General features: G+C 41.4%; 2 protein-coding genes across 2 annotated transcripts; one reads left to right on the top strand and one right to left on the bottom strand.

Moving 5' to 3' along the window:
- The first annotated feature begins 4,479 nt into the window (after window positions 1-4,479).
- Window positions 4,480-13,557, top strand: LOC123449366 (alpha-L-fucosidase 2-like). The gene is made up of 10 exons (XM_045126569.1): window positions 4,480-4,886; window positions 6,106-6,251; window positions 6,331-7,262; window positions 9,220-9,352; window positions 10,194-10,352; window positions 10,887-11,111; window positions 11,302-11,403; window positions 11,487-11,622; window positions 12,522-12,717; window positions 12,984-13,557. The coding sequence occupies exons 1-10, from the start codon at window positions 4,649-4,651 to the stop codon at window positions 13,288-13,290; spliced, it is 2,574 nt and encodes an 857-aa protein (XP_044982504.1). The 5' UTR covers window positions 4,480-4,648; the 3' UTR covers window positions 13,291-13,557.
- Window positions 13,558-14,178: 621 nt separating this feature from the next.
- LOC123446853 lies at window positions 14,179-15,809 on the bottom strand. The gene is made up of 4 exons (XM_045123389.1): window positions 15,418-15,809; window positions 14,957-15,026; window positions 14,644-14,848; window positions 14,179-14,521 (listed from the first exon to the last, which is right to left on the bottom strand). The coding sequence occupies exons 1-4, from the start codon at window positions 15,615-15,617 to the stop codon at window positions 14,343-14,345; spliced, it is 654 nt and encodes a 217-aa protein (XP_044979324.1). The 5' UTR covers window positions 15,618-15,809; the 3' UTR covers window positions 14,179-14,342.
- Window positions 15,810-16,357: the final 548 nt, after the last annotated feature.

The raw sequence follows: 16,357 nt of genomic DNA on the forward strand, positions 1-16,357 counted from the left end.
CGGGAGGATCACGAGGGCGGAGGTCATTCCCGAGCCCACCAACGCATCACGACAGGAAGCTTTTGCACGCGAAGACCACTTTTGTCAAGATAAGCCGCAGTCTTGCCCCTTTCAAACTGGCCATTGAGGTAACCCTTACCACCTTGTGTTTTCGGTGGAAAAGGGACGTGGCCAGTATAAGATAGGACACATTGCCGCCGTAGAGGGAGATCGATCCCAGCACTAGCAAGAACTCACCCTTGTACTCGCTTTCACCCTCAAGCAATTCAGACAAGCAAGAGTAGAGTTTTACACCGCGAGATGGCCCAAACCCGGGTAACAGTCGTGTCTGTTGTTCTTCTTCCTCAGCTCAGACATGCTGGAGTGTTGCCATGAGGTCGCGGAGTAGAGTAGGGTAGGAAAACCTGCGCATCCTAGAGTTTGAACCTCTTGGGTACCCAGAGCCCTGATTCCGACAACTGCGCTAGTGTGTGAACCATAAAAAATGCTTGCATAATCCTTTAATACCATTAAAATTTTAACTAGCACATCACTCAAACATTCAATAATGATAACATTTTTTCTGAGTTGATGACTTATTTGCATATTAAAGTTGTGTTGTTTAAAGATAAAGTTATCACATTCATTTGAACATTGACTTGTAGAGTTATTATAAGGAATATCACCTTCATCAAATTTATAAAGAGAATGTACCTCTACTACCTGTTTTGGAGAGTCAAATCCATGTATTTCTTCAATAGGAGGCAATTTCTTCACATCTTCAGCTTCAATGCTTTTTTCTTCCATAGATTTCTTAGCCTCTCGCATATCACCAAGACTTAGGAATATAATACATCACTTCTTTTGAGTTGGCTTAGGTGGTGGTTCAGGAAGCACCCAATCATCATCATTTCTCAATAAGTTACTCAATAATTCATGGCTTGTTTGATCATCCTTTCCCTGAAAACACAACCAACATAACTATCTTGGTAGTCCTTAGATTCATCGGTTAGTCCATTGTAGAAGATATCAACGATTTCATTGTTTTTAAGAGAATGGTCTGCCAAATCATTTAATAATTGGCGACCCCCCCCCCCAACTTGAGGGAGACCCTCTTACACAAGTTGATTAAAATTAAATATTTCCTACAAGGCAACTTGTTTCATATGAGCAGGAAAATATTTTTCACAGAAATAGTATATCATATCTTGGGGACTATGCACACAACCAGGAGCAAGATTATTAAACCATGTCTTAGCATCACCTTTTAATGAAAAATGAAATAGCTTAAGAATATAATAATATCCAATATTTTCCTCTTGAGCAAATAGAGTTGCAATAACATTCAATTTGGTAATGTCAGGAGCAATTCTGTCAGATTCACTACCATGAAAAGCATCAGATCCTACCAAAGTAATAAGTTCAACATCAACAAAGAATTCATAATCCTTGTCACCAACAAAAATTGGAGAAGTAGCAATTTAGATCATGTTTCATCATTTTGTTGATGGCCTTTTCGTTAAGCATAACAATAAGGCCCTCAATACCTTTATTAGTATCGTGATCCATAAACTCTCTTGTAAACTCCTTATCAAAAGTGTAACCCTCGGGAACATCAAGTATGTTAGTTCTAATAGGAGTACTAGGTGTAGCAGATGATTCATAGTTTTCAATAAATTCAGTTTCTTCAGCCTTAGCAATATGTGCATCGAACAATTCACCAAGTGACACAATTTTCTCAAGCAAAGTAGAAGCATCATCATGAGTACCATCAATAGCAGAACCAATGCCTAGACTTGTGGCATATCATCATGTAAAACATACGGTGGTGATGTCACAAGTTGACTTAAAATAGAAGGTGAATCCAACGTAGAGCTAGTTGGCAGTTCATTAAACACCCCCCCCCCCCGTCTTAGAGGGAATGATCTTAGTTTTGGAATATTTGTGGTTCTTCATAGTAAAGAAATTAACTCCCAAACGAACTTAATAAATAGAGCTAGGCTCCCCAACAACGGCGGTAGAGATAGTCTTGATGACCCACAAGTATGGGGGGTCGCATCAGTCTTCGAGGGTAGTATTTCACCCAAATATATTGATTCGACATAAGGGGAGCCAAAGAATATTTAGAAGCTCTAGCAGTGGATTTGTCAATTCAACCACACTCAAGAATCACGTTCTTGCAACAATTTATTAGTAGCACAATAATATGATAACAGTGATAGCAAAGTAACAATAGCAGTAATAACAGTAATACTAGATTTGTAACAAGCAGAGTAATGGTAACTTGAGCAAAGACAAAATATTAAAGTGTAGTCATGGAGTAGTGATGGATATTCATATGAGATTCATATGTAACAGTCACAGCCTAGAGCGACACACGATAGCTCCAATTCATCAATAATATGTAGGCATGTATTCCGTATATAGTCATACTTGCTTGCGGTAAGAACTTGCATAACATCCTTTGTCCTACCCTTCCGTGGCAGCGGGGTCCTAATGGAAAATTCGGGTAATTAAGCGCTCATTTTAATAAAGAACCGGAACAAGCATTAACACATAGTGAATAGATGAACTCCTTAAGTTAAAATCGCCCCCCTCGATATCCCAATTCATGGTTACCTTGGGGATCTAAGGTTCGGAATGATAACAAGTGCATACAACTTGCAGGTAATATCAAGAACTCAAATATACTCCTGAAAACATAACATGTTCAGATGTGAAATCATGGCACTCGGGCCCTAGTGACAAGCATTAACCATAGCAAAGTCATAGCAAAATCAATCTCAGAATATAGTGGATACTAGGGATCAAGTCCTAACAAACTGACATGATTACATATGAAATATCATCCAACTCCATCTACCTCTAGTACACCTACAAAGAAATTACTCACGCGTGATTGTGAGCATCATAAAATTGTCGATGAGGAAGGGTTGATGACGATGATGGCGACGAATCCATCTCTCTCGAGCCATGAACGGACTCTATATTAGGGCTCCCAACAAAGAACGGGAGGTGGAGGCGAGGCCATATCATAAAACGTGATAAAAGTTTCTCTCCAACCTTTTTCTTGGGAAGGCAGAATTTATAGCGTTGGAGTTAGGTCATACGGAGGTCAGTGGGGGGCATACCTAGGTGGCGCGACCTAGGGGGTGGCAATGCCACCAGCTCATGTGGTCACCCACTGGCTCCTTTCCGGTGACATCTGGCTCCATTTATTTATTTATTCCAAAACAATTCTTCGTAAACTTCCATGCAAATCTGAAAACCTTTTATTTCTGCACAAAAAACAACACCAATGTAGTTCTACTTAAAGCAACGTCTACACAACGTCGACCCGGAGTTAGTTTCAGTCAAATCATGCAAATTAGGGGTAAAACAAGAACAAAAGTGTATGAAAGGTAGATATGATGGAGGTGTATCGCAAATGTCCGCCCACCGTCGGCGCCATATGGGTGATCAACTCCTCAAAGTGGCGATAAAGGAGTCTGACCACGCCGCCCATGCCCTCTCATACAATGTCCCATGTGTTTTCACACAATGTCATTGCATGAGTGTGTCCACGATCAGCTGTCACCGCCAGATGGACGATTCCCAGTGAGGCACCATACGGAGGCAGCCGAGCAACTGCGTCGGGAACGCATTGTCGCGGCCCAAAGGGCTGCCGCGGCCCTCAGAGGCCTTCCATCGTTGGAAGGACAACAATGTCAACATCGACGGAGGGAACGATGACGAAGGTGCCATCGGCCTCAGGGGACATGCCTACAAGGTCACCTTTCATAACTCACTTAATTTAATTTAGGTTTAATTTAAAAAAATTCAATTTATTGCACTTTTTTAAATTTGATCCTTTTAATTATAAATATATCAAAATTTCAAAAAAAACTGAATTTCATCTATCTTTTTAAATTGTTCATTTGAACTAGTGCGAATAGTATGAATATTTGATACAGTTTGTTGGACGGTCGTCTCTCGTTATCAACCGCTTTGAAGTTATCTTTACTTCATAATAATTGAATGGTTGGCTATCGTTATCAACCGTTATGGAGTTACCTTTACTTCATTATGGTTGGATGACCGGCTCTCGCTTTCAACCGCGTTGGAGCCGGAGAAGAGTGGCGTTGGAGAGACCGGGCTCCATGAAGTCTGTTTTACAAAAAGAAATACTTAAATGCTTCAAAAAATATTAATTTTTTGTATATAAATATACATACGCATGGTAGGTAAGTATGTAAAAAGTTTCATTAGGTAATTCAACTATTTGCCTGCTACATAAAAAAGATAAATATCTGGCCTAAATAGAACAATGATAAAACCCATTTTAATCTGTATATTTCCTTTTTGTATACATTATATGAAAGCATATATGCTCGTGAAAATTTATACATGTGTACTATGAATACACACACACATATATATATATATATACCGAGCTGTGTGAAGCTCGCTAATGCAGTGCTTTTTCGGTTGGAGGTGCCCTTACTCCAGGATGATTGATGGCGCACTACTAGATCCGCGGCAGTTGCCTTCACTCCACGATGATTGGTGGCACACTCCAATACAAAATCCGATGTCCGCGTCGCCTGTCCCGTGACCGCTTGCTTGCAGCTGCACAACTTGCTACTCTCAGTCACAGTCCTCGTTCCTCCCGAGCCAGCTGTTTTCCCCCATGGCCGGCGATGGCGGCAGCGACCGCGACGCCGGCGGCGAGTGGATCTGGGTGCGCCGACCGCAGGAAGCGGAAGCTGCGGCTGCGGCGGCTGGGTGGCCGGCCGAGGAGGCGCGGCCTCTGAAGGTGGTGTTCGCGTCCCCGGCGAGGTACTTCACCGACGCGGCGCCGATCGGGAACGGCCGTCTCGGCGCCTTGGTCTGGGGCGGCGTCACCTCCGAGAAGCTCCAGCTCAACCGTAATTAACAGCCCCTCCTTCCCCCTCTTCTGAAGGTTTAATCACTCTGCCATAATATTATCCCCAAATTCAGTTAAAATCTTCTTGGGGTTTGTGGTCGGGAAAGAAGCGCTTCGTTCCAGCCCGGGAATCGAATTCACCCAGAAGCACCACAGCAATCAAAACGCTCTTAGCAGATGATGATTTAGAGCCTCGATTTTAAAACTATGATATCTTGAAAAAATTTCGATTTTAAAACAAATGTATGTTCACTACAGTGCCAACCTGCGCAGCTTTTCCTACTCACATTACCTCCTCCCACGCGCGGTCATGCTCATGCCATCAGTGAGAGCACGCTTGAGACAGAAAACGAAATGGCTGAAATTTAACGGACAGAAATTTAACGAATGGACCATGGTTGCTTCAGTGTGTTGTTAGATGAGGGGAAATTGATGGCGGGAGCGTGTCCAACACAAGCATTTTCTCGACCGGTTGATGGAGATGTCAGTGAATGCACTCCACAAACTACGAAGTACAGTGACGAAGTAAAAGTATAACACATCATAAAGCTTTCAAGGCTTGTGAGTGGTGACAGGCCTCAGCCTGTCCTTGTAATCTTTTTTAAGGACTGTCTTTGATAAAAAATATTCAGATGGGATCCTTCCCCCCCTGGTGAAAGATGCAGCCACGTATCTATCTTCTGTGTTGTGTTCTATGTAAGATATATTGATAAATACTAATCTCTTTCACATCATTACATCACTGGTGGTCTGGTCTCTGGTGGATATAGGTTCTGGTAGACTATATGTTTGAACTGAATAGGTATATGCATATCAAAATGAAATGGGAAAAAGGCCACATGTGGGTATTTTTCTATTTGAATCCATCATCACTGTAGTATGATTTGAAGTTCTGACTACACTGCCCGAATGTGTGCATGGTTTCACAGATCCATCACACCAGGATTTGTCTTTACACTTTATAAATAAAATGGTAGGGATCATATTTATTGATCTTGCGTGTGTTCTGCAAAAGTACAATGAGATCATTTTGTACCACTTCCCTGAATTGATGATCTGGTAATAGGAAGCTTTTCTTTCATTCTTCTGTTACTGTTTGAAGGATATCAGTCCTTTTTGTCTCCTTTTGCATACATCCACCCATATTGGCCTTCTTTCAAAATTACTTATCTGTTTATTTTTGTAGAGTTTATTGCTTCATATCAAAACTGTTGATGCAGATGATACATTATGGACGGGCGGACCTGGTAATTATACAAACCCCAAAGCACCTACTGTTCTTTCTGAAGTAAGGAGCCTTGTTGACAAGGGACTGTATCCTGAAGCTACAGCTGTTGCTTATGGTCTGTCTGGTGACGAGACGCAGGTACACACTTTATTTTAGGTTGATGGAAGAGTTGTGCTGCCATATCGACGTTGAAACATTGCTTATGTTTTAACTGTAGAGTTACCAGCCTCTCGGTGATATTGATCTTGCCTTTGGTGAGCATATCAAGTATACAAATTATACAAGATACCTTGATTTGGAATCTGCGACAGTTAATGTCACATACAGTGTTGGGGAAGTAGTGTACTCAAGGGAACACTTCTCCTCAAATCCACATCAAGTAATTGCGACTAAAATCTCTGCAAACAAACCAGGAGCTGTCTCCTGTACAGTATCTTTAGCTACACCACTAGATCACCGGATTCGTGTAACAGATGCAAATGAAATAATCATGGAGGGTAGCTGCCCAGGAGAAAAGCCCGCGGGAGATGGCAATGCATCTGATCATCCTCCAGGAATGAGATTTTGTGCAATTCTCTACCTGCTGATGAGTGGTGCCAATGGCCAAGTGCAAGTATTAAATGATAAGATGCTGAAACTTGATGGTGCCGACTCAGCAGTTTTGCTCCTTGCTGCTGCAACCTCATTTGAAGGGCCATTTGTCAAGCCTACTGAATCGACACTTGATCCAGTGGCATCAGCATTCACAACATTAAATATGGCTAGGAGCATGTCATATGCACAGCTAAAAGCTTATCACATGGATGATTACCAGAGTCTTTTCCAGCGCGTGTCCTTGCAACTTTCACGAAGCTCTAATGATGTACTTGGAGGTAGCACTTTGGCCCACTTACCTGAGAATATCTCTCAGGATACTGCGGTATCTGATTGCACTGTACAGATGGTTGACTGCTCAAGGTTAAACGAGCTTAATAATTCAGAGAAGCCTACTGTGGACAGAATTATAAGCTTTAGACATGATGAAGATCCTTCTCTGGTAGAACTTCTGTTTCAGTTTGGGCGCTATCTACTCATTTCTTGTTCGAGGCCTGGAACTCAGGTTTCCAATCTGCAAGGAATATGGAACAACGAGACTAATGCACCATGGGGGTATGTTTTTACAACATATCTTGTCTTGTTTTGTTGCTTATACCAGTTATATATCTTGGGGTATTATTTTTTAGACTATTAAATATAAAAACGGCTGCAACTGTTCTTTTGAGCCACACTTTGTAGAACCTGTGTATTCAGAGCATACGACATTTAAATAACATCCTAATGGGGTCACAAACGATCAACTCTGTGAAATGGATTGTCCTTGCATGCAGTCCAGTGTTACATGATGATTTTTGCTATGGCAAGCAATAAATTTTAGAAGATTGAAAAGTCTCATAACAATTTGTAGCTCTTCTGCATCAAAATGAGGAAAATATAAGGGGCAAACATGACAAGTGGCCCTTTCTCTTAATATGTTTTAAAACTATCATGTAGAAGTTAATCTAACTTGCACATTTTACAAGTTAAGACTAGGCTTTTCTTTTGAACTGAAGAGGCTGGTCTTTGGCTTCAGTTTTAAGGTTTAAAGCTGTATTCATTTTTCTGTAGATTAATTAAGGATTCTCGTGTACACACATTGTGATCCTATTACTTGCTAAAGTAACACACATTTGACCTGTCCGATGCAAAGACACAGAAGTAATTGAGGCCAACATTTTGTGTATCCAGTTGGTGTTAATACATACTCCCTCCGTTCCTAAATATAAGTCTTTGTAGAGATTTCACTAGTGGACCACATACGGATGTATATAGACATATTTTAGAGTGTACATTCAATCATTTTGCTCCGTATGTAGACACATAGTGAAATCGCTTAAAAGACTTATATTTAGGAACGGAGGGAGTACATGCATGCTCATTCCCTTAAACACATTGGATAATCAGTTACCAAACAACCATATTGGTTAACGCTGATATTCCCATTATTTTTATGTTATATTAGGCACATGGATTGACACAGCCAAAGAAAAAAATAGCGCGCTAAAACGCCGCTATAGCGCGCTAATAGCGTATTTGAAAACTAAACGCTACGCTATGCATATTTCACTCGCTACTGCGCTATTCGCGCTAAATACGGCAATTTCGCGCTATAGCGCGTATCGGCGCTATTTTTTCGGCGCGGCGCTATTTTTTCAGACGAATTTTTCATCAGCCCACTATCGACGTGATGATGAGCTGCAATCTGCGGGTTCTTCTTCTGATTCGGATGATGATGCCATGGCAGCGAGTTCATCTGATTCTGATTGAGCTTATGCATTGCTGTTGGCTGGCTCCTAAAGTCCTAAGTCCTTATTTCTGCTATTCTGGACCTTGCTTGTTGGCTGTTTAATTTATCTGTCTACTTTGTTTGTCTGAAATCTCGATGTATGAACTATTGAACTCTGAACAATGCTATATGCCTATATCTGGACCATGCTTTGCTATCTGAGCAATGGTTTAGCCTTGGTTTTAGCTGCTGAAATCTGTCATTTGTGTTGCTATATGCTGAAATCTGAACAATGTTTTGTGACACGCTATTTTGCAAAATAGCGCGCTATTAGCACGCTATTTCCTTCATAGCGTTTTTTTGAAGGTTGCGCTATTTCAAATAGCGCGCTATTTTTTTCCTTTGACACAGCATGACAAAACAGTGAATACATGTGAAGAAAGCCACAATTTTTTTTAATTTCCCGCATTAATTTCTCAAATATAGGTTTTGGGATTCTTTATATAAATAATGTAACTTGAATTTTGAGTAAGATGATAATTTAATATATTTTCCCTTAATTTCTGGTGCGTTCTGAACAATAATCTACTAAAGGGGTTATCCATCTTTTATTCAAGTAAATTTTGTTGTGGGTAATACTTGTTTCTCTTGCCATTTATAGCAACTTAATGCTGAATTTTCTGCAGCAAATACATTAATGTTTGTAATGTAAGTTATTTGAGAGTACATTGATGATAGTCCTATTTACACTATTTTCTGGCAGTCCAAGTTTGATAACAATATGTCATTCCTTTCACTTTCCAGTGCAGCTCCCCATCCAAATATAAATCTACAAATGAATTACTGGCCATCACTTCCTTGCAACCTTAGTGAATGCCAAGACCCACTATTCGACTTCATTAGATCCCTTTCGGTCAATGGGGCTAAGACGGCAAAAGTAAGTCTGCTTTCATAAAAGAGCGTCTCTGGAAACTGTGTGTTCTCTACCCTATATACTCCTGAGCATTCCAACATGTTTCTACTTTCTAGTGCATTGAACTTTTATGAATACTATTTCTTGTGGCCATGGCCCATAGCCTTGGATCCTACTCCTAGCAGCATCACTGAGGCCTGACAACGTAGGAGTATCAGTGATGCTACTAGAAGCCTGGGGCCTGCCAGTTTGCACAAGGGGCAATAGTTAGCTGTGCAGTTTCTTCTTTCTATAGGATTTTGATTGCATATGTACATGTCTATAATCTGTCCCTTTGGCCCAATATCAATACAAAGATCGTTCTGTCGACAGTCGCTACTACATGGAATATATCAGGATGGAAACAGACCAATCTAACAAGGCGATTAGTTATTCAAATATCTGATTTCCACGTGATACTGCATGCTACAGTACCACGACACCACTTACTCCACAACAATACAAGCATATCTAGATGATAGGGTCTTTCCTCACTTCATTCTTAGTGTCACCGAGTATCGGCTATTGAGTATTGACTATTAATGCAACAACGTAAATGTGAATACAAAATTTGAAGTTTGAGAGGCACTTGCCCTTGATCACTCAAGGATAAAGAATTGCAACTTTGTGCATCTTCTTGATGAATCATTTGGACATATCTATCTAATGGTTTGTGTGTATTAGATTCTTGACAAATTCTACGACGTGTTTAAACATATTATTAGATTTTATTTTATTCAGTTTAGGTTTTCCAAATGGATTTATAGTATAGTTTGGAACCTTGCATTTCATGGGAACTTGATGTAATGATATGTTTTCTTGACAGGTGAATTACGGAGTTAGTGGCTGGGTTAGTCACCAAGTCACAGACTTGTGGGCAAAAACATCACCGGATGCTGGTGATCCTTCATGGGCTCTATGGCCAATGGGTGGGCCATGGCTTGCTACACACCTGTGGGAACACTACAGTTTTACAATGGACAGAGTGAGTGATGACATGGGCATGGAATGCAATGCCATGCACTACTTGTATGTCTTACTTTCTTGTGTCACCTTTAAGCACAGATTTTGATCATACATCATAGGCAGATACGAGAATTGTTGTCACCGCTTGCTTATGTTGGAGCCTATCAGCCTAATCTCCCTTTATGTTTATGTGATTACACTGTCTTATTTGAAGAATTGATGGTAAAATGTTGACTTAAACCAAATATGAGGGATAAGGCAAGCACTAACAAATTTCGATTAGACAAACTGGTTAACTGTACTAAAAGATAACGATGTTTAGCAGCAATGACTGGCCAATAGTGTTTAACTATCCTGTTGAATAGATTGTTGGTTCATCTACCTTTTTCATGTGTTCTGATTGATGGATAATGATGTTGTGATTATATGGTGAATTACACACTGATAGCTTTGTCGCAAGTGCAAGCTCACCTTCTGGAAATTGGAGAAACATAAATGTAATCTAGACAAGATCAAGTTACATCAGATGTGACGTTCTGTTCTTTTTTTGCAGGAATTTTTGGAGAGAACAGCGTATCCACTTTTGGAAGGATCTGCCTCCTTTCTGTTGTCCTGGTTGATTGAAGGCCAAGAAGGCTATCTGGAGACCAATCCTTCTACTTCCCCAGAGCATTATTTTATTGCTCCGGATGGCAAAAGAGCATCTGTGAGCTATTCAACAACTATGGACATGTCAATTATTAGAGAAGTATTCTCAGCTGTTCTTCTGTCTGCTGATGTAAGTTTTCATTTCTATTTACTGTTGTTGAAAGAGACAGGTTTCATGAATATGCAGATACTTTGGTGATAATATGAATGAAGCATGCAGAATTTAAACGTTATATACCAGAGTTATAGTTAAGTCTTGGCATTTGAGCATGTATTTATTTGAATGTGTATGTGTTTGAAGTATTCATATGTCTTATCAGATTTTAGGAAAATCCAGCACTGATGTGGTTCAGAGGATAAAAGCGGCACTACCAAGGCTCCCACCAATAAAAATTGGTAGAGATGGTACAATCATGGAGTGGGTCAGTATATACTATTATTTGTTTGTCTCTCAAGTGAATGCATTGGCTCGTTCAATTTCCTAATACTTGTGTTTTACACATAGGCACGAGATTTTCAGGATGCTGAGCCTCACCACAGACATGTATCTCATCTGTTTGGTCTTTATCCTGGGCATACCATGACACTTGAGCAAACACCTGACCTCTGCAAGGCTGTTGCCAATACTCTTTATAAAAGAGGTACCTTTTTTGCATATCAAAAGGGCAGTATTAGAATTTGATCCCCGTTTGAAGTTATCAGTCTTTAGTTTAGGTTTGTTTCAAATTAAATTATGAGCTCAAAGAACTTATAGTTAGATGATGACCTCCTGAGATTCCTTCCGTGATGGCTACTCAGTCTTGCATAAGCTCCCTCTTGCTGATCTCAGCCTTTTTTGGGTTTTGAGGGTTGACTGTTAAAGATAAGAGGAGTGGGCATATAACACAAAAGAAAAAGGAAAAAAAGGAGGAAGGCCATTCAGTGACATACTGTAACCGCGTTCTCAAAAGCAGTATATGTATAGACACAATTGTTTCAGTAGAGCAAAAATACAAACTACTCACAGCGACTTGAGAACCTCTTAAAAACAGATGTTAGTTATACACTTGTGCACACTGGCATCAGCTTGGGCACTCGACAATTTCGTAGTAGAAGGATAACAAGGTATAATAGGATTGGATCAACTACTGTTGTTCTCGTGTAAAACGGAAATAAGCACTAATCTTGTTCCAGGAGGATAATTTAGTGTTGTTTGTGTTCCTTATAATATGTTGAAGTTATTTCTGTCCATGTTGTCAGAATTCCTTAAACTGCTTACAAAGGTTTCTGTTCCCACAGACATTTTGTTTCAAATGGCAAACAGTCTGGTGGTATTATTAAGTTGATTTTTTCTTATGCAGTTTGCTTCCATGACCAGTTGTTATATTCCTTTTTCTCCTCTTTCAGTTTGATCTGAAAAGTAACGCATATTTTTTTATTTTCAGCAATCGCATGGCACTGTTAAGAATGTCAAATTTATTGCGTTTACTGTCAAGGATGGGCTGTAACCTATCACTTTCTCTGCATTTTCTGCTTGGCACTGAGTTCTTCTGTTGTGTAGGTGATAAAGGCCCTGGGTGGTCTACTTCATGGAAGATGGCCCTGTGGGCTCATCTTCACAACAGTGAGCATGCATACAAAATGATTCTGCAGCTAATCACTTTGATAGATCCGAATCACGAGCGTGATAAGGAAGGAGGTCTATACAGCAATTTGTTCACGGCGCATCCACCATTCCAAATTGATGCAAATTTCGGGTAAGCCAGATCATCTTCAGACTAATCAATCATTTCGATCCAACCTGTTTACCATAGTACGATTTGTTGAATTGTGAGAGACGAAGTTACAGCTCCATTTGACAAAACCATCCAATTCACCACAGCCAGTAAGGCAGTAGGCATGACCCCGTGGTGACTCTAAGCTGTTAACTGTTAACCACTTAAAAGAGGTTTAACAATAGTGGCCGTGCTACTTAATTGCACGATCGATTCGCAAACATCACAATGGGTGTATTCTCTTACAGATTCCCAGCTGCATTGTGCGAAATGCTTGTGCAGAGCACCGGGAGTGATCTGTACCTGCTCCCTGCTCTGCCCCGCAACAAGTGGCCCCACGGCAGTGTCAAAGGTCTGAGGGCCCGAGGCGGGGTGACGGTCAACATCTGCTGGAAAGAAGGTAGCCTGCATGAAGCGCTTGTATGGTCTGGCAGCAGCGGGAATTCGCTTGCGAGGGTCCACTATGGCGACCGCTCTGCCATGATCAGTACCTCCCCAGGTCAAGTTTACAGGTTCAACTCGGAGTTGAAGTGCTTGGAGACCTGTCCACTGTGAGAATGTACGTGTGCTGGTTCTGCAGTCCAAAGGCACAATCTGTTGCGACATAATAGTAATTAACTGAATTCCCAGTGAGAACAATAATGGATCTATTCTAAGGCACAATCTGTCGTGACAAAATTTACTGGATTCTCACTTGAGAACAATAATGGAGCTATCCTAAGGCATAATCTGTTGTGACAAAATTTACTGAATTCTCAGTGAGAACAATAATGGTACTGTATTGAATTCTCAGTGTGAATAATAGAGCGATCTCGTTGAACCTTTGCGCCGAATTAAAATTCTGTATTCCATTGAAGTTTTCTTGAGTTTTTTTTCCTTCTCCTTTCTCTTTTAAAAACAATGGGCGCATGTTGGTTGCCTGCATGAAGTCCTAAATAAACATACCGTGAACTTGCCCGATGTAGTCGCTTTGCACCACATATTTTGAACTTACGAACCCAATTATCATTCAGATCTAGCACTCACTCCTTTTCTCACTGCATTGAACATGTGGTCATACACCATGTTCCGGAAAAAAAAAGGGTCACAGTTGTTATAAACTGCATGACAATAACATGCTTAAACCACTACTTGCTTCACCAGTCCCTCCTTAGCCTTCTATCACTTTAAAGCCTCCTCTGTAGCTACTATTTTGAAAACAGTTGTTCATGACACAGTTGCCATGAATCATACAGTCCTTCCTCCCCTTGTAGATCGTATACCAGGTCATCAAAAGTCACAAAACAACAATTCAGAAGGGCGACAGTTCATAATGAATGACAAGAGAGGTTGAAGATAAGCATTGCATGCACTATACTGCAACCAGAACAAACATCATCATAATTCAGCGCATCATAATGGAAGATCAACTAGGCAAGCTCTTATGATGGACTGGGCAAGAAATGAAAGATCAACGGCAAATAATTACATTGCTGTAAAGATCATGTAATTCGTGCTCAAAAAGCAAGGATCCTGTGCACGGTGAAGCTCGGACAATAATTTACTTCTCTTATGATCCAGGAAACTAAACAACAAGGATGAAAAATACAAAGAAAACCATAAATATCCTACGTCCGCGATGCATGTCTCGTAGGATCAATCGGCCACACTAGCATATCCTTCTTGCTGAAGAATTCCTTTTCATGCCCCTCCTTTCCACACTCAAATTCAGTATCGCTTGGGTGCAAAATCTTAGAACCATCTGTACAAAAAGCACACCTGCTTCTGAAGCGACACAACGGCTTTTCTGTCGACATAAATAGGGAACGACATACAGAGAATTAGCTAGGGTTGATAGAATTGCATATATAACACAATATGCAACACGGTTAGCTGGTAGGGTTAGGTTATAAATAGATTAGTGGGTACCTAAGATGATGCATGTTTGAACATTTGGTCTACGGGTCCACTCATTGAAGCGTAGCTCGGCAAAGAAGTGGTGCAGCTCGTCGTCGGCGCCGGCATTCCTCCGGCGCGCCGAGAAACCGACGTGGAACCAGAAACGTTCCCTGAAATTGATATGGGTGGCCTTCATCTCCGTGGTCAGGTCGGCGGGATACTGGAAGTCGGCGCCCTGCATCAAGCCAGTACTAGCACATGATGCACATCCAAGAGGATCGAAACCCAAGATTGTAGAATTGGGAAGCCGCTAGGTCCCCTGAGTTGTTGGCAGAGTACCTACCGGGTTTTTGGAGTTGTAGTGTTTGAGGGCGCGTTGTACAAGCTTACAAACGGCGGCGGAGTCGGCCTCGCTGTAAATCAAAACAAAAAAGGAAACATGATCCTACCTTTCGTTCGTTATCCGACAAAATTCTTCAGATAAATGTATGTGTAGGAAAGAAGAAACTAGCTAGGTTCTCCCTCCATTCAGAAAAATACATAAGATGTTCTACTAGCTTTTTTTTTCTGAACCGGATGTATATACACACTTTAGTGTGTTTGTTAACTCATTTCAGTCCTTATGTAGTCGGTATTGAAATATCTTTTTTCCTGAATCGATGTATATGGACACATTTTAGTGTATTTGGCAACTCATTTCAATCCGTGTGTATTTTATACTAGTATTTGTGAATTGAGGGAGTAGCTAACTAAGCTGGGGACTGGGGTACGTAATGAGTGTGTAGGTAGGAAGGACGAGCGTACTCTTGTGCCAACGTGGGGTCGCCAGCCACGAGTTCTTGGAAGCTTACTGGATCGTATCCGTCTAACCGAGCTAGCTCCTTGTTTGTGAGAAGGCGGGTCATCTCCTTTATGGTAGGAGAGCGGAAGGAGCGTGCGGCATGATCAACCTCAACCTCGCCCGCGGCACCGGCACCGGCAGCCGAAGAGATGAAGGATCCCATCGATCGATTCTGGGTCCGCAAATCGATCGGATCGGACACGCGTTAGGGAGGGAGAGGGGGGCAAAGGCTGGATCTAGAGAGGAGGAGGGGGGTAGGATGAAAGCCGATCCATCAAATGCGGATGGCGGCAACCACTGGCTTGGCGTTTGCGGCAACGTCGTGAAGAGCGACAGGGAAAGGCCTGGTCGCTCTTACGGGAGAATATCTTGAGCGTCCAGCACCGGTTCGCCTCTTCTTCGGTCCAACTGTTGAATTTCTTAAAAAACGGTGCGGGCTTGATGCAGGTCCCGAGTCCACGATCCTTGTCCTCGAAGATCTGATGAGGAAACGAGCGAGAGTCCGTGTAAATAAAAGTGCATATATATGCACTCTTCACAACCAAAAAAAACGGCGACTGTTCATGAGTTTTTACGTGCACCCATTCACCAAAGTGTTAGTCCGTGTAAATTTTGCCCTGTTCGTGCCTCTTTCCTCATCACTTCCCTGCCGGCTCCTCCGCAACTTCCATCTCCTCTATCTCCATCGCCAAGCCCTTCACCATCTATGTGTGGACGGAATATGCACGATCTCTTCTGCATTGGGATCCAACTCATCCATCTTTATGATCAATATTCTGCTTTCCTTCAAAATGGCTAAGAACACAACCCTTCTCTTTCCGAGCTTGTTCTTCTTCTCTACGAGTTTGGCCTTCTTAGGTTGATCTTCTTCTCTGTCACCATTGTGAAGATGACAACCCTCTC

Source organism: Hordeum vulgare, chromosome 4H, assembly GCF_904849725.1.
Source record: "Hordeum vulgare subsp. vulgare chromosome 4H, MorexV3_pseudomolecules_assembly, whole genome shotgun sequence".
NCBI lineage: Eukaryota > Viridiplantae > Streptophyta > Magnoliopsida > Poales > Poaceae > Hordeum > Hordeum vulgare.